The sequence below is a fragment of the Microtus pennsylvanicus genome, chromosome 8 (assembly GCF_037038515.1).
Source record: "Microtus pennsylvanicus isolate mMicPen1 chromosome 8, mMicPen1.hap1, whole genome shotgun sequence".
In the NCBI taxonomy this organism is placed as follows: domain Eukaryota; kingdom Metazoa; phylum Chordata; class Mammalia; order Rodentia; family Cricetidae; genus Microtus; species Microtus pennsylvanicus.
Genome location: NC_134586.1, coordinates 34,798,792 through 34,817,006, shown reverse-complemented (window position 1 = coordinate 34,817,006; position 18,215 = coordinate 34,798,792). Strand labels below are relative to the sequence as shown.

General features: G+C 51.6%; 1 protein-coding gene across 2 annotated transcripts; it reads right to left on the bottom strand.

Moving 5' to 3' along the window:
- Positions 1 to 1,374: 1,374 nt before the first annotated feature.
- Positions 1,375 to 16,669, bottom strand: Oxtr (oxytocin receptor). 2 transcript variants are annotated; one of them, XM_075983265.1, is made up of 3 exons: positions 16,354 to 16,669; positions 14,518 to 15,824; positions 1,375 to 3,110 (listed from the first exon to the last, which is right to left on the bottom strand). In XM_075983265.1, the coding sequence occupies exons 2-3, from the start codon at positions 15,434 to 15,436 to the stop codon at positions 2,863 to 2,865; spliced, it is 1,167 nt and encodes a 388-aa protein (XP_075839380.1). In that variant the 5' UTR covers positions 15,437 to 15,824; positions 16,354 to 16,669; the 3' UTR covers positions 1,375 to 2,862. The 2 variants fall into 2 exon arrangements, with proteins under 2 accessions (XP_075839380.1, XP_075839381.1); XM_075983266.1 differs by lacking the exons at positions 14,518 to 15,824; positions 16,354 to 16,669 and adding an exon at positions 3,333 to 3,402.
- Positions 16,670 to 18,215: the final 1,546 nt, after the last annotated feature.

Here is an 18,215-nt window from a genome sequence, read left to right as displayed (position 1 = left end):
TCCAGAAAATTCAGCATGCTCCAATTTAATACAACCTCCAGACCTAAACACAGATTGTAAACAGGGTGGAAAATAGGAAAGGACACTGGGGATGTCAAATGTGGAGTCTGAGGAAGGAAGATGTAGGACACAGGGTTGGGGAAGTGTTTTAGACCCCTGGAGATCCTAGGCTTTGGTTGGGGAAATAACAAGAAATGGTGAAAATACTCTCCCGTGAGATTGGGACAGCAAGTGCCAATCCAATGTTGCTGATGAAGTCAGTTGTCATTTATGTCACAGACACAGGTGTCAGGACCATAACAAGACCCAAGGTACCAGCTAGAGCTTTCACACAGAATGACACAGTATCCCCTGGAGGTTTCGATGTCCAAACGTGGTGCCCCTGGTCAGAATATCTGAGTTACTGTCCCGTTGACCCCTGGTGACACCTCCTTTCTCTAAGAATGGCAAATACTCAGTGAACAGCAGGGACGAATGACATCTTCAAGATACAGATGCCAACAGACCCCCACCCTGCTGCCATGTGTACACCCAGGCCACCCGGGTGGCCTAGAACATAGGCACAGATGTCCCAAAGCAGAATCCTGTCAGCTTCTCAAAGAACTAGCTGGTGGTGACATGAATGAGGTGGGCCACTGTGCAATGCCCCTGGGTCCAAAGATGCCCTCGCCTTCTGTCTCCAGCTGGTGCCAACAAGCATGCCTTAAACTGTGGATGCTGACCATGGGCACTGTAGCCCATGGCTCCCTCTTCTCTGAACACCAGACTGTGCCGACTCATACTTACCTGTGTGTGTGTGCCTATGGGTATATGTGTGGGTTGCGGCAGAAAAAAAATGTGTTCAGAAACAGGGAGAGGTGGTAAAGTGGATCTGCAGATTCGAGGCTTTTGGGAAGTACCCTTGATATATCTCAGGAAGTCCAGAATCAGTTCTGGGTATTTCAAAGGTACTCCGGAGTGCATAGTGACCAGCCACAGCCAGAACGCCACTAGTCAGTTGTGTCCTGTATTAATGACGGAAGGTATTTCTGAGAGAGTCACGTCCTGCCCTCGAGGCTGAGAGGACATTTGAAATCATACTTACTGGGTAAACAAAGCCTTTGAGACTCCAGAGGAATTGCCTGTTCTAAAGAAGAGAGGGCACGGCGCTGCAGAGCATCCCTCGGGCCTTTGTTAGAGCCAGATGGGGGTGATCGCCCCTCTCACCGGCCAGAAGAAAGCAGCTTCTCCCGCAGACACTTGGAGGTTGTGAGACACAGGAGAACCAGCGCTCGAGGAATAGAGACCAAGAAATGCATCATCATTTTGACTTTCCCAGAACTCAGCTTTTGGACCTCTTATTTTTCACATTTTAAAATGTATTTAGTTCCGTGGTTTTGTGTGTGTGTGTGTGTGTGTCTGTCTGTCTGTCTGCTTGCCTATGAGTGTGTGCATGCTGTATATCCACTTGTAGAGACCAAAGGTCAATTTCAGATGTCTTCCTCCACTCTCTACCTTAATTTTTATTTAGTTATTTATTTTGAGAACCCGAAGATGATCAATCTCCTAGGCCAGCTAGCCAGCAAGTCTCTGGGATGCGCCTGTCTTCACCCTCCAGGGCCGAGGTTACAAACGCACTGAGCCTGGCTCCTGCTTGGATGAGAGGCATCTCAGACTTGCTCAGTAGATGCTTCTCTAAGTGAGTCGTCTCCTCAGCCCCTGGTTCAGTGACTTTTAATATGTTCTCAAAATCATGCACCAACTGCACAATTCAATGCATTTCAACTACCCCAATTCCCATTTCCTCGGGAACTTCAGGATCGGGTTATAAATTTCTGCCAAAGCCAGCTAGGATTTTGATGAGGATTACATCAAATCTGTCCAACAATATTACATCTCTGATCCATAAGCACAAGGTGTCCCTGTTTATTTAGTCTCCTTTCATTTCTTTCCATGGTGTTTGCAGCTTTCAGGACAGAAGTCATACATTTCCTTGGCTAACACTGGCCCTTCCTTATTCATTCTGGCACATTTATGGGTAGGATCTCTTAAGTTCACCAGAAGTGTAAGGAAATATGAATGGCTTTTGCACACTGATCTGGGACTCTGCAACCTTGCTATTCAACTGTCAGCTCCAGAGTGTGTGTGTGGGGGGGGGGCTACTTGCACGTGTGTCCATGCACACATGCATGCGTGTTCCTCAGGGTCTCATAAGCATGGGTCAGTGTCGTGTACAAACAGTTCTCCCCAGTCCTGTCTCTCCTGGATGACTCTCATCTTTTTCCTTCCCAAATGTTCACCAAGCATCAGCTTCTTCAACACTTCAGCCCATGTTCTTGTTGCCTTCTTGAGGCAGGTGGCCTCACGATTCAGTCTCCTGTCCCCATTGTTTTCCTGGGACACTCTGGCCCCTGAGGATGCTAAGATCTGTCCACACAACTCAGGTCACAAGGAAATCAGCACCACTCTGTATCTGAAGCCTCATTTTCCATTCCTTGTCCCAGCCCACTGGGTTTCCTCACATAACTGGTCACCAATCCATGGCTTACTGCCTTTTACAAGATCCCAAGATAAATAAGTAAGAAAGATAATGGAATGAAAGCCAGGTTCAGGAGAGCCCACCCACCACCCGAGAGCACTCTGGTTGGGGTAGTAGAAGCACAGGTGGGAACCCAGAAGACCCTCTGATGGCTGAGTGACTGGCATCTCCCATAGAGACATTTCCCCACCCCAAGTCAGAACATGCCCCCACTCGCTAGCCATCCCAAGGAGAAGAGGGATACACACCAATAGGCACCTTATACAACTCCACTCACGGCCACCAGGGGCAGACTGGAGTCCGCATAACCCCCGGCCGCAGGCGCGGTGGGCCAGGCAGGTGGCTCACGCTGAAGATGGTTGAGAGCAGCTCCTCTGGCTGGAGCTGCGGCGACTCAGGACGAAGGTGGACGAGTTGCTTTTCTTGCTGACACTCGTCTCTCCGGGCCTGCTGCCCTTCAGGTAGCGGGCAGAGCAGCAAAGAAAGCGCTGCACAAGTTCGTGAAAGAGGTGGCCCGAGAACAGCATGTAGATCCAGGGGTTGCAGCAGCTGTTGAGGCTGGCCAAGAGCATGGCGATGATGAAGGCAGAAGCTGCAGGGCGGGTCGGGAGGAAAGGAGAACAAGGGGTCACTCTGGGACCATCCCAGACCTTCCCGATTCAGCCACAGTTGTCCCTGCAATAGCAATCTCAGGTACCAGAGGCTGGATCACAAGACAAAGTACCAAACAGGTACAGTATGTCCTTCCACAGCCTTGCTCAGAGCCCATTCCCCAATTTAACTGGGGCTCAGTACGGCCCTAAAGTTCCCTCACCCTTTCTCTGAACTCCAGCTTCCCCAGGAACTGAAGGCCCCCTTCCCTCAGAGGGAGCTCTATGCCTCACAGCCGGTTGCTCCCTCGTCCTTCACCCAGCAAAGAGTGCCTGTGACTCTGACACCAAAGAACACAGGCAGGGCTGGGTAGGCGACATCAGACCTCATTTGCATAGCTCAGCCCGTACCTATCACTGTATCCAGTCCCCATCTCTCCCCAAGGCTTTAGTTCCTCCATCTTTACATGGGCCAATGACAACTTCCAACCTGCCTGGAAGCCAGCAAGATTCAAAAAGTACCAGGTTCACAAGAGTGTGCCCAGTAAGACATGGTGGCTGTCAACACATACCAGGCACCCACTGGACTCTGTCGACAGTAGAATAAAGGGACAAACTAACCCCTAGGTACTTTCAAGCAGAGAGAATAAAAGCAAAATCTAGGCTTCTTTCACTGGCCTTAAGTCTGTTTGTGAAGAAATGAGTCTAGGTGACTTCTTTGGAAACCCAGGAAGACAAAACTCTCTGCCTGGCTGTCACTTGTGAGGGGAGATCGCAGGGAGAGCTGGGCAAGCCCCCTGGTTTTCTACCTTTTGGAAACACTTCCAAAACTCACTCCAGAAGTCAAGAGTTCAACCTGGAGAAGAGATCTCCCCTGGGAGGCAGGTGTGGCAGGACCTGGGAGTGGAGAACAGAGGCTTGCCACTGTCGTCCCAGCAGCCGTGGAACAATAGTGGCTGGGAAGCCTGGGCGATTCTTAGAATGGCAATCCCAGGGCGTGGCAGCTCCTGAAAACGTGGAAGAAACACAAGTCCTCAGGCTCGTGGGAGACACTCAGCTATGGCGGAAGAGGCCCTCAGGGGTTCTGAATAGCAGTGAAATGTAAGAGCAACTGACCCAGTTCATTAGTGTGCCAACTGGCACAGAATCAAACTACAATAAACAAACAAACAATAAATAAATAAGAATAAGTAAATTTAAAAATAAATAAATCTTGCCAAAAAAATGTTTTCAGAAATTCAAATCAGAACATCTAATCCCTAAAATGCAAACAGTAACAAAGAGAGAATAACACAGGGAGAAAGCCAATATGATCAGACCGCTTATCTTTATGAAAGAGGATTTTCTATTTGCTTCTGTTTGGGTAAAGAGAATGAAGAGAAACAGTGGTGAGATGCCTTAAGGTTAAAATCACCCACAAGACTAAAAATAGACTATGGCCAAATCATAAAAGAGGCAAAAATCAATAAAGGCCAAAAACAATAAAACAAACCATCAGCCCCAGAGAAGATGGAGGTGAAATGAGAGAGGGAATCTCATAGCCAGACCCTAAGGCACCAGCCTGTACCCTGCTGGGGATAATCAGAGTATAGGCTGAGCAGGCCTGATGAGGAAACCCGGCCTTTCAAGGGCTCTCAAGTTAGAAAGTATTTGTGTGTGGACACGATTCCCCAGCTGGAAAGTGCCATACCTGGCCTCATGTGACATGTCAGTCACAACCCAACAGCACTAAAAACCTTGTGTGAAATTCCCTGTGGGCTGCATGTGTACAGTGTACAAGTAGCGTGTGTGAATTTCGTGGCTAGACTCAGGTCCTACCCCCAGGACAAACCATTGCATAGGTGGACATGTACCACAATCCAGAGAAAGACTTCTGGTTCTGGTGTTTTGGATATGGATCCTCTCCCCGCATAATCTTGGTGGGTCACCTGAAGCGACTGACATCGTGGCTTTGCATTTAGAATGACGGAAGCATGGACACATTGTCAGCCCAGGGCATGGTGCTTTTCCAGAGGGGCAAGACCACGCCGGCGGGCCGTGTCAGCACCTCTGCCCCAGGCTCCCCAGGAAGGTGCAGTTCCCAGAGCAGTCTGCAAGCTGGTTTACAGATGAAGGGAATGGGTGTTAGAGAAGGTAGGTGACCCCCTCAAGGGCGCACGTGTGCGCACACACACACACACACACACACGCACACATACACAACACCATACCTTCCCACCCAAAAGGAACAGAACCCAAAATGTTCCTTTTGAAAACAGGTTCTCATTCTTGGGGTCGGAACAGGCTCCTGTTAGCAAATCCAGCCCCAAAGTCAAGGCTGGCTGAGCAATGCACCCCGGCAGTGTGGACCACAGAGAATACCTCTGTTCTAGGACAGAGTCCTTAGAGATGAGTGCCTGGGAGACGACTTCAACACCTCCAGTGGAATCATTATCCTTCTCACCAATGACAGATGTGTCCACAAGCAGGGACCCAGAGTCAGAAAACTATGGATGATTGGTTAAAGTCTGCTTGCACTGTTATCAATAAAGTTTTATTAGAATGTATCCATGGCCATCTATTCACCGGTTTTCCATGGCTGCTTTCAGGGGCAGAGTTGAAGAATTGTGAACAAGACCTTGAATCCCAAAGCCTGAAGTATTTGTCATCTGATCCCATATGAAAAAGACTCAGGCAGTCCTTGGAGAGCCTATAGGAGGGGTAGGTGTTAAAAGGTAGATACTCAGGGCGCTAAAAAAGGATGCAGACCCAGAGCAAGTGCATTTAGCACAGTGTAGGCCCCAGAGGGTGAAGACCCTAGAGCAAGTGCACTTAGGGCCTGTGGGCCACAGAAAGAAGCCCCTCCCCACACTACAGTTAACAGAATCAAATCGTGCCTTAGTTTCTGAGTCATACAAATCTGGGCAGGGACCTGGCTCCCTCTGGAGCTGTGTGTTCTTGGGAAAGTTACTCAACATCTCTGTACCTCAGTTTCCTCATGAGATAGGAAGCCAAAGCTCCCCTCACAGGAATATAGTGAAACTGGCTTGTCTGACAGACAAGTGTGGTTCAGAATCCAAGTTCCTTAACAGCAGGCACAGCCTCCACATCGTCGCCATCCCTCCTGCAATGATGGGGCGCACTTCATACACACGTTACTTTTGCAATCCCCAACGGAGTTAGCCTTCCGCATGGGAAACAGGCATGCTTGTGTTCCCCAGGCTTGTGTGTCTGAAAATGTGAAGCACCCTGGGTGGGGCAAGATGCAGGACCCCATGATCTAACTTCTCAATGCTTCCCAGCCATCTGGCTGTGTCTGTCACTGGCTGGTTTCAGAGTGTGGCTCCTGGGCCAAGAAGACCAGCAGGCACGTAGACACTTGTGCTGGCTTAAAAGACCGGCAGGGTGAAACTACACAACTCTACAAGCTTGTCAACTTCTGGTAGGTGTAAGCACTTTGAGATGGGGGGGGGGGGTTTCTCAACTCCACCACTGAACAAATAACTCACAGTGGACACAAGCACCCTGGGTTCTCAGTGTCTTTCTCAGTGCCCTGGGCATGTGTGCAACTATCCTCTCTGCCTTCCACTTACCTACCAGCCTTGCAGCCTGGAGGACCTGGCCCACATCATCCCTTGGCTCTCTTCCACACTGAGATCCTGCCTCATGTTTATCTTCTTTCCCAACACACAGACTAGTTGTGTAAAGCTTTCAGGGACATCCAGCCTACAGCCAGCAGGTTATATGCAGCCCAGGAAAGCTATGAAAGCAGACCAACGCAGTCGCAAACTTACTTAAAGCCTCCCACTAGTATTTTTGAAGCTTGACCCAAGTATGAACTCTGCCGATGATAACACCGTGTCTCAGTGTCACATAAATGTATGTTTTCAAAACCTGCAGGCTATGAATTGGACATCGTTAAAATCTAAAAATGTAGCCCAAGACAATTTTTTCTTTGTCCAGTGTTTCCCAAAGAAGCCAAAAGTTTAGACACATCTTCACTTTAGGGAGGCTGACTGACCTATCTCTGCCTTTAGGCAAGTGCAGTAGGCTATAAGATGCTGTGGTCCCATCCCACAAGAAGAGGATGCTGCAGCCCCACCCATTCAGGAAGAGGATGATGTGGTCCCACCTCTTCAAAAAGGGAAGGCTGAAGTCTCAGCTCTTCAGGACTCAGAGCTCGCTTTCCAGCTGCCAGAGTGCAGGCTGCTCAGAACTCACAGTGAGGGGGCAGGGCTCCTGCTGTCCCCGGGACAAAGGAGCTGCCACATTTCATGAATGCTTTAGTGAAGAAGCTCTAATGTCAGGAACCCAGCCTTCATCTATCTTTGTTGCAGAAATAGCCCAGATTGTAAGCTCCTTGTAAGCCTGGTCTCCTGTCACATTTCTCAGAAGAGAGAGCCATCGTGAAGTGAGAACAGAGACAGGAGAAGTCCAGAGGCCAGGATGGAGGTATACAAAAAACTAACCTGGGAAGAGACACGCACAGTTCACAGAAGGAGACCCGAGCCTGGAGAAACTACCTAGAGGAGAGTGGTGTCTGGAATACAGAACCCTTCCCCAAACCCCAGGTCTAAGCCCCTCCCTCCCCCAGTCCTCTCCAAGCCCTGTCAGCCCTCTGGGTGTTGTTTCCCTCCTCTGGACACTGAAGGTCACACAGGAAAGAGAGAAAATGGAGAGGGTCTTAAGCTAGTGAGAAGACTTCTTGTTGCTGCAGCTGATGGATAAAGAATAAAAGATGGGGTCATGTATTTAAGTCCATGGTCAGGGTTCTGGTCAGAGGTCAGTGAAAGAGGCTGCCCTTAGTTCCTTTCCTCTAATGCTTCTCTAAAATTAAAAGAAAAGAGAAAAACAGAGCCCTCGGATTGGATGTACTCATGAGAGAGACTCCAGAGAATCCATCTAGGGAAACTTACACTGCCAGCAACGTCATTAGCCCAGCAGGGTAGGTTTCGGCAAACAGGATGAGCCTGGAAAGGCAGCTCCAAGATCCTGCCTTCCTCTCTCCTGAAATAAAAATCACACTCTCCCCATGCGCAGAGGCCCTGGCAGGTGCCCAGGCAATCAACCTGGTATGGCTGGTCCCTGCCAGAAAGGGACAATGAGAGGGAGTACTGGGCCATCCGCTTACCCAGGAGCCACCTGGGGGAGAAAGAGGCCAAACATCTCTCTGTCCTCTGAATCCAATTCATTTATCCTTACCAGAGCCAAGCCGGCACTGGGGACCCATGTAAGCTCATCAGGTCCCTGGACACAGGGATTCAGAGACTGGGTGAAATGACCAGCTCTGAACTAAAGGAGAGAGAGAGGCAGCATTTGGGGAGCGGCTGGATGGGCTAGGATCTGGGGACACCTGCGAGTGTGGGCTCCCAACGAGGTAGAGGCATGGGCCAAAGCAACCACACATCCCTAGCCAGAGTCTGGCCCTGGGCACCGTGCACCTGACTGGAGAATTGCCTGGGTGTTTGCCTCAGGATTGTGATTCACAGCGAGCAGGAGGCAGGAGGCTGTGGAGGGACAAGAGCAGGCGTTCCACCTCCACCAGGCCAGCTTTACTTACACCCCTATAACCTCCCCTTTTGGACTTCCGGGCACTTACTATGCCCTGTGCTCAGGGCCCGAATTAGCCCAGGACAGCTGGCAGGCAGCTGGCCACGGCCCCTACAGGCAGTATTGTTCCTGAAACAACCCAGGCATTCCCACACAGTGCAAACGAAGGCTTATGGCTCCTCTCCTCTGACTCACGTCCACGAGTCACTTCCTAAAATTCCCACCCAGGTAGCCAGGCTCCTGGGCAAGGCCTCCCCCAGAATATGGAGAACCTGGGGGAAGCCCCTATTACTACACAGACTTGTGGGGTGTGGCAGGAGGGCTGTAAAAGCCCTTTCAAAATGTTCCTTCTGAACACATACATAAATGGTTACATAAAGATGAAGTCCCGGAATATGCGACAGGACGCATCTTTGCAAAGACAGAGCTTTTACCACTATGATCCTTCTAGAACTCTCTGGGGTATAGTAGCTCCATGCATTTCAGGGCTGTGAAGAGCATCTAGGTTGCCAAGGTTGGCTTTTAACCTCAGCTCTGGTCACATCTGGCCAACATGTGAGGCTGGTGTGCTGGGCTGAAGAAGAAAAGCCAGACCTTCCTGCGTATTCCACATCACGCATTCTCAAGGAACAGTTCATCACGGAAGCATGCGGGACGCACGTGGCGGGCTTAGGGCACAGACTATGTCTTACAGTTCTGCTACTCAAAGCGTAGCTGGCGGCCGGCTTCATGGGCACTGCCTAGCATCACCTGTCTATATACCAGAGATGCAGGCCCTGAGGCTCCGCCCCCCGTATGCCCAGTCACACCAGCCTTTTAACCAGAGCCTCAGGGAATTTTGTACAGCTAAAATTCTTTCCCCAATTCATATGGAGAAAGAATGGGGAGAAATAATAAAGCAACTGTCTATGCTTTCAACTATGAGATGTGAACCTGCCTCTTTGTACAATAAGTTCCTATTCAGCCCTCAGAAACCTTTTCAAACACTGCTTCCTCTCGGAAACCCTCCGGAGTTCTCCCCCAGGGCAACAGAATCAACCACCGCCTGTACGGACGTTCACGTTACATGGCAAATGAATACGTCTAGTGTGGAATCATCCCACCGTGTTCTCACTATTTTTAATACTTCTTGCCTGGAGACTCTGTCCCGTCTGTGGCCGTGTTCCTGGTTGCAAGCAGAGACTGGAAAATAGGAAGAGGTCGATAAGGGACTGACCTGAATTGAAGCATGAAATTAGCAGACAGGAAGTCTTGATAAACCGGCCGCCTCCTCTAGCACATCGGGAAAGCAAAAAGACAATCTCCCTGTTAGATGACAGGACATGGCCTGCTCGCAGGGTGACTGGACTCCGATGCAGTTCCCTCTGGGAAAATTAAGCTCACACTCAGATAGTGAGGTGAGTGGGGAGAGAACACGCCAGAGGGATTGTTCAGGTGTGAGGTGTGGCCAAGAGGACAGAAGCCTGTCCCAGAAGCGCCACCTCCTGGCTATGTGTGGCTTGAAAGGAAAGCCGCTGCTCCCAGTGGCTAGGACCCAGGAGCAAGCAGCCCAGGAAGAGGACACCGCAGACACCTGCTCTCTTCCTCGTTCCCTCACCAAGGGTTCAGCTGTGATACTTCCAAGAACAGGGCTAGGTCCTCCCCTCTCCCACCAGCCTTCCCACTATGGGCAAGCAAGACACTCACTCCTTCACCTTTACCCTGCTTCTTAGCTTCCCAGGCCAGCCAGCTGCCACCCACTGCCACAGCCCACCACACTACCCCTGCTCTCAAAACTAGTCCCACCTCTCACCGGCTCCCTAAAACCCCGGTACTTGTTAAAATTTACTTCTTATTTTTCAGAAGTAGACATGGTTCAGCTGTTAAAGTGCTTGCCTTAGAAGCTGAGGACCTGAGTTAGATCGCCAGCACCCATGTTGAAAAGCCAGCACCTTGGTACATGCACGCAACCCCACTGCTGAGGAGATGGAGATGAAGACGGGGGATCTCACTGGCCAGGCAGCCTTGTTGAATCAGTGGGTTTCCGGGCAATAAGAGACAATGTCTCAAGAAACAAAGAGAAGGCACCAGAGCCACTGCGTAAGGTTGACTTCTGGCTTCCATGCACACCTGTATACAGAGTATGAGAACCTACACACACACGTGCATAGCTACTTATACACATGCACCCACCCTCACGTGAGCATAGCATGTACACACACACGGGCATAGCTACTTATACACATGCACCCACTCTCACGTGAGCATAGCATGTACACACACATACACATGCATACACACGTGACACACAAGTGAACCAACGCCCACACAAGCAAACACACAATGCATGCACATACACATGAACTTACAAACACAGATATATGCCCAAATCAACACCCACGTAAGCAAACACACAAGTCATACACAGACTTGCACCACACCAACATGAACACACATACATACACAAAGACAAACAAAATCACACAACACCATATGAACACACACTCACACATACAAACACATGAATACAAGTGTATGCAGGTTCACCCACAAGCCCACACCCACCCACATAAACACACAAATAAACACACACATACCAACATGAACGCACACACAAACACACCTTCATTCATGCACCCATATCCACATGAACACATGTGTATACACACAAATATGTATCAACACACACACAGATACTCAAGTGTATACATTTGTACACATAATCACATACACACAAGGTGATCTGTCCCAAACTACCAAGAGTGGTGAGGTGAAAAGTCGTGCTTCTAGCCAAGAAGAAAAAGGGGAACACAGATAATGAGGGCTGGGGCTAAGGCCGCAGAGGCCGTGCAAGGCTTTAGGAGTCCAAGCAATGGGGTGGGGTGGGGGACCTGAAGTACTGAGAGCACCGTGTCATGGTCGTGGTGGAACCAGTAAGGCAGTGTCTCCTCTGTCTCTATGGGTCTTCCATGGGGCCCACAAGCCAGTATTTTGTCAAGGGCCCAGGAAATCCTTAAGCTGAGGTTGTCCTCAGTGGGTGCAGTGGGGTGCAGGGGAGCAACTCAGTGGGAGATGACATGGGGTCAGATCCTGGCCCTACAGATCTTGAGGAGTTGCCTCTCTGAGCATCAGTCTCTTCGTGTTCAGGCTGGATACACATACATGCTGAGTTTGGTGAGAACTAGAGAGTTCAGGCACACACCGGGGACACACAGGTGAGCATTTGTCTAACGACTCACTTAACCCAAACTGATACCCAGAAAGGGAGTCTTGCTCCATCATGGCTGTCATTCCTGTTGCTTAGACAGGAATGGTCCTGATGCTGTGAGAGGCCCCAGTCCTAGGGATGGCAACAGGTCTCTGATAGGGACTTGCTCTTTCCCATGCGTAAGGTCTTCTGCCAGCAGGGCCTAATGAAGTCTAGGGGATGATTCTTCTAACAGTCCTGGCACTAGGAGGAGCCTTTGGTACTCTTGGCTTCTAACTTGCCAGAACAGGGGGTGGGGTTAAAGCAAGCAGGCTTCAAATCCAGCCCCAACCCAGGCTCTGCAGAGAGTATGCTGTGGCCCAGGCTGTAGGCTTAGCTCCCCAAATCTAAGGCCTCCCAAGCTGCAGGCTAAGCATCCAGATCCAGGGACTCCACGCTGCCTTTACCTCCTCACTGCTCCCAGCCCACTCAGACATCTGTCAAACAGGAAAGGCTGTGCCGCGAGTCTTTTTTAGACCATTAATCAAACCTTTGAAACCTGGAGGACTAAAGTCACTTGCAGCAGAACCCAGGGAAACAGCACAACACAAGCCCAAAGCACAGAAGTGTGCACAACCACCCTACTCCAGGAGCCAAGACAGCTGAGACCTGTCCATCAGATCACAGAATCAGGCTGGAAGGTGTTCCAGGGCCAAGAAGGGAAAAGCTGCCTGGTGTCTCTGTGCCCACCTTCCCCAAGGTTTTCCCCAGGGCTAGGTTACTGAAAAGTCAGGCCCTCCAAGGTCACCACAGGCACTGAAGTGGCCTCATCCTCAGAGGTAGACATAGTGGGTCAAGGGACAAAAGGACCCCTGACCCAGCATCTCAGAGCCAGTTAGGTCAGGAGGCAGGGCCGGATGTCAGGTGCAAGGGTCAAGTCTCATTTTCAACTTGACAAGATTTAGTCACTAGGAGATACACCTTTGGACATGTCTGTGAGGGGTAACATTTCCAGGTTTACATGGGGAGGGCCAACCCACTCTGAACATGGGTGGTACTATCCATAGGGTGGGGCCTGGACCAGATGAGGAGACTCCAAGCTGGGCAGCAGCGTTCCTCTCCATCTGCCTTCCGCAGAGGGTGCAATGTGACCAGCCACCTCATATTGTGAGCTAAAATCAACCCTTACTGCTTCAACTGCTTTTGTCCCAAAGTCAAGAAAAATTACCGATAAAGCAGATATCCCCCAGCTTGCCTTAGGGGTGCCATCTAGCATCTGCAGCCATTGGCATTGGAGATCCCTCTGTTCCACATGGGCTAAGATTCCTCCAGTTCCACTGAGGAAGCAGCTAGGCCTGGGGCCTGAGTTCCCACTTCAGTCTCACACCTCCCTCAGCTCCCTGGCTGTGCTCCTTCCTAAGAACCCTGGTTCAGGAAACGCTTGCCCGAGCTCCTGCTCCGCCCCCCAGGTTTCTGTATGACCCAGTAGACATGGCTTCCCTTTTCTGAGTCTTTGGAATATGTGAACAGAGGCCACACAATGGACAGAGTTCACACAGCATCTTCACCCGGTCTACCACAGGCCCTCAGTAAATGCTGAGTGACAAGTGTCCTGGCCACTACCGAGCAAAGCAGAGCCCTGTGAAAGCAGGTCACCTGCCTTGAGAGCCTAGCTCCCCAAGCAGAGGGATTTGGTGTTGGAAGCAGTGGTGTTTAAATCCATAATATCATTTTGCACTATCCAGGGTTAGCACAGCTAAGTCCTTTCTGCCAGGTCTGTAAAGACCAGACCCACACAGATGTGGGCTGTGCTAATCTTCAAAAAAGATGTAAGGCAGGGCCACACATGATGACAGCTTCTGCTCTTTCCAAATAAGACACGGGGGCTGGTGAGATTGGGGGGGGGGGGCGCTGTCTGGGTGCTGTACCTGGTGCCAGCACAAACCACAGTCCCAGAGCCCGGACTGCTGTTTCCCAGCTCCTCCTCCAGGTGGCTAACAAATTCAGAGCACTGTTCTATAACCTCAGTGGTCTCCGGGGTGGAAGGCTCTTCCCTCCTGTGTGGCAACCACACTGCCTCCCCATCAAGGCTAAGTATTGTCCTCTTGGCCCCCTTCCTCTCTCACAAAATCAAGTCAGTCCTGGGCACCCCAACTCTGTTCCTGCCCAAGCCTCTGAGGTATTTGCCTCTCCATGGCCTCCGCCTGGTGATAGGCTCTGGAGCTTGTCTTGGGAGACTCATTCAGTTTTCATTGGACAGCTGTTCAGCTTTCACAGGACCAACCGTCCCTTCCTGGGGTTGACCATATCCAAACATAAAGTAGTTCCGTTTAAAGTGAACTCAAAGTAGGAACCTGAGCCTGTGCTTGGGATTGGAAACCCACCTTCATTCTGTCTCTCTGTGGGAAAGACAATCCCCTGCCTCAGTTTCCACCTCCGTAATAAGGATTTTCACCCTGAAAGTTGTCTAAGGCCTGTGCTGGAGATTTTGCCTGCATTCTGGCAGGAGTTCGTACTTTCATGGGTATTTCCATGCTGCAGAACCTTTAAGTCCTGGAGACACTCAGAGAGGTTATCTCCGCAAAATTTATGGACCAGGGGATGGTAATGTCAAACCAGGTCATACCCCAGGAGGACCCCAGAACTTTGAAAATGCAGAGATAGCAGAACTAGCGCCTACCCCTGCCGCCCTCTCCTCTCTCCACCCGCACTACCTTCCTTGGGCGCATTTACGTCCCAGACGCTCCACATCTGCACGAAGAAGAAAGGCGTCCAGCACACGATGAAGGCCAATACAATGATGAAGGTCATCTTCACTGTGCGGATCTTGGCCTTGGAGATGAGCTTGACGCTACTGACTCTTGCCAGAGCCGCGCGCCCAGCTCCACCGGCAGCAGATCCCTCAGTCCCCTCGGCCGCCGCCGCTGCCGTCTTGAGTCTCAGGTTCTGCCAGATCTTGAAGCTGATGAGGCCATAGCAGGCGGCCAGCACTATGACAGGCACAATGTAGACGGCAAGCGTGATCCACGTGACATAGGCCTTGGGTCCCCAAGGCTGGATGAAGACAGCCCAGCAGTCAAAAACACCGTCCGCCACTTCGCGCAGAGAGAAAATGTGCACCTGCGGCGCGCTGGCCACCAGGCAGCCCAGCCATGTCGCTAGCACCGCCAGGCGGTCGGTTCGGCGTCGCAGAGAGCGCAGCGGCTGGCAGATGGCCAGACAGCGGTCGAGCGACATAAGCAGCAGCAGGTAGGTGGAAGCGAACATGCCCACCACCTGCAAGTACTTGACCAGACGACACAGCAGGTCGGGCCCGTAGAAGCGGAAGGTGATGTCCCACAGCAGCTGCGGGAGCACCTGGAACACAGCCACCACCAGGTCAGCGATGCTCAGGTGCTTCATGAAAAAGAAGAGGCGCGAGTGCTTGTGGCGTGTGGTGCGCAGCGCCAGCAGCACGCACGCGTTGCCGCTCAGCGCCAGGAACAGAATGAGGCACAGCACCGCCACCTCCACGCGTGCCAGGGCCTCGTTGCGCTGCGGTGGCCCGGCTGTGAGGTTCCCCTCCACCCCCGGCGACACTCCACTCCCGAGGTCCAACTCGAAGCTCCAGTTGGCTGCGGGGGTGCCCTCCATGACCGTGACCGCGACCGCGAGGGAGCCTTGCTGCTCTTTAAAGCGTGGCTCGTGGGGCGGGGCCCGATGAGTTGTCCAGGTGTCTGCCAGAGCACCCGGGCACTGATCTGCCTCCTTCTGCCCTGAAACAAACCGAGAGGGCAATGAGAAGATCTTTGCGCTTCTCTTAGGACGCGTGTGGGGCGTGCCTGGCCCCTTCCTGGCAATCTGAAGTTACCTGGGTCTCAGGACACAAGCCCAGCCACTGGGCTGCTCAGCCACCACCGCGGAAATCCCGGTTTGCCTGATCTCCTTTGAGTCTCTGCAAGATGCAGACCTCCTTTGAGCCTCTGCAGATGCGTTTGAGCGTGGGTCCCGGGAAAGGGTCAGGCGCTCTCAGGCGCTCTACCTGCGGAGAGAGGAGGCTCGCGATTAACCGCTTTCCCGAGAGTAGGAACCCCTCTCCTAGCCCCAATCCCCCCGGGGAGCCCCCAAACCTACATCTCTCCCCTCAGGACAGTAACACAGCCACCTCCTAATAGGCACCCATGGCAGCCCCCATCTTGGTAAGCTTTACTCCAGGTACATCATCCTGGGGTTCCCCAAAAGCTCAGCTCAAGCACATCCTTCTTCACCTTCTTCACATCCAAGACACTTAGCCCCGGCTCCCGGAGGGAGGGGCTCCTGCCTGTGAGCCTAGCACCCCAGGACGCAAGGCTGCTATGAGAGGAACTCCTGGTGTCGCCGCCTCTCAAAGGAAACCCCTAACCCAGCAGCCTCAAAGCTCTGCTGTGTCGTCGTCCAAACTGTCACTTTTCAGTTTCTCGGAGTACCCTGAGCGCCTTCGGGAACCAGAAGTGTGAGAGGCGCCAGAGCCTTCCCTCAGAAACTGATGGTCGCATCCCGTCCCCAAGGTGCGGTACGCAGGACCCAGCCACCTGGAAAGAGCCTGCAGGTTAGCCCAAAGTTGCCTCGCCACTGGGGAAGTTGCACCTCAGCGGATGGCCTCAGAGATGCGCGGGCTCTATGCCCAGGACGGGAGAGCTGCCGGCGCCACGCTCGGTGCCACCACGAGTAGATCCCAGCGTCTTTGCAGTCCTCTAGTCTGTGGCTTTGCTGGTGGCTGGATGCGGACCGAAGGCAAGGGAAGAGCGGTGGCCAGGCTGTGCGCGGACAGCGTCAGCACGCGGCGCTGTCTGAAGGTGGCCGGCTTTCCCACAGTCCAGAACTGCAGCACCACATATATCCGCTAGGGGGCAGATCAAGCCGGCCGCGGCGATCCCAGAGAGCCAGGTCAGCTCACCCACACTGTTGGTCCCTCAGATTTATTTCATAGTGGCTCGCGAATAACCTACCTAGCTTATTCCTGTCTAGGTTTAGCTCTTGATGCTCTCAGAGATGTACGAGCCTTGGATAGCGACAGTTTTTCCCAGGGTAAATTTTAATGAAGTCACATTTCTGCTCTCTCTCTCTCTCTCTCTCTCTCTCTCTCTCTCTCTCTCTCTCTCTCTCTCTCTCTCTCTCTCCTCTCTCTCTCTCTCTCTCTCTCTCTCTCTCTCTCTCTCTCTCTCTCTTCCTTTTTCTTCACATTCTTTTAGGAGAGCTCGTGTAAGCCCTTGCTCTAGAATGGCTTTGTTCATATTCCCATTAAGGAGGAATTGGAAATGTCTGCTCTCCCCACCCCACTCCCGCCACCAACCTTGAGAGAAATGTTCATTTTTTAGGTAGTTAGTGATGGAAATCTTACACAGCCGCCCCATCGCCCCAAGTCTATCACCATTTAAGATTACTCTGCTTCTCAGTGGGCCAAAGGCTACCCCTGTCTCCTCACCAGGCTTCAAAATTAAAAATCCTAGCTGGAGCCAGAGGAAGATGAAATGGGAAGGGCTGCTCCTCCACTCCCCTGTCCTTTTCTGTTTTGAAATCATTTTTTCAACTGATTGATGGTGACAAAGGACCGAGGCAGGCACAGAAAGGGCCAGGATTAAAAATTGAACGGGGCTCTTTAACATGAATTAAATGCGTATTTCCTCCTGACATTTCATTTCTCCCTCTTCTAATTATGTGGAGAGAATTAAATGAGCCAAGGGCAGTGTTTCCTGAATCCACAATTACAGCACTGTGCCAAGATTCCCTAAGGGCAGAGTCTTCCAGGGCCTGCTCCCAGGTTCTACATGACAGCGTGCCAAGGTGGCGTGGGGATTCCCTGAGCTTTAGCAATGGGAAGAGGCAAAGACTGTTCTCTTCTTGCTTTGGGACTGGATTTGGGACAGTATCAGCCCCAGCATCTGCCACACACAAATGACAGACTAAGGTTACAGAACACTCCAGTGAGAAGTGGCCTGACCTGAGACCCCAGTTTTCCCATATGTAAAATGAGGGGTCAATGCCATCACTTTGGTTTTCTATCTGTGTATATGCGTTGTGGGTGTGCAAGTTCATGCTCACACACGGGAGGGAGCAGGGGGGAGTTCAGACCACAACCTCAGGTGTTAATGTTCATCTTGTTTGATGTTTGCTGCTACATATGCCAGCCAAGCTGCCCTGGGTGCTTCCAGAAACTAAGCTGTCTCTGCCGCCAGAGACACAGAACTGGGATGACGGGAACATTTTAACATACCTGGCTCTTACATGGGTTCTGGGGATTTGAACTCAGATCCCCACACTTTACTCACTAAGCCCCTATTCTTTCTAAAGCACAATGGGAGGGTAGTGCTATCCCAGCAGGTCAAATAAGCCTGCTCTACCCCATGGCTGGATGAGGAAGGATTTGTTGGACAAACCCCTGACTGGGAGACCT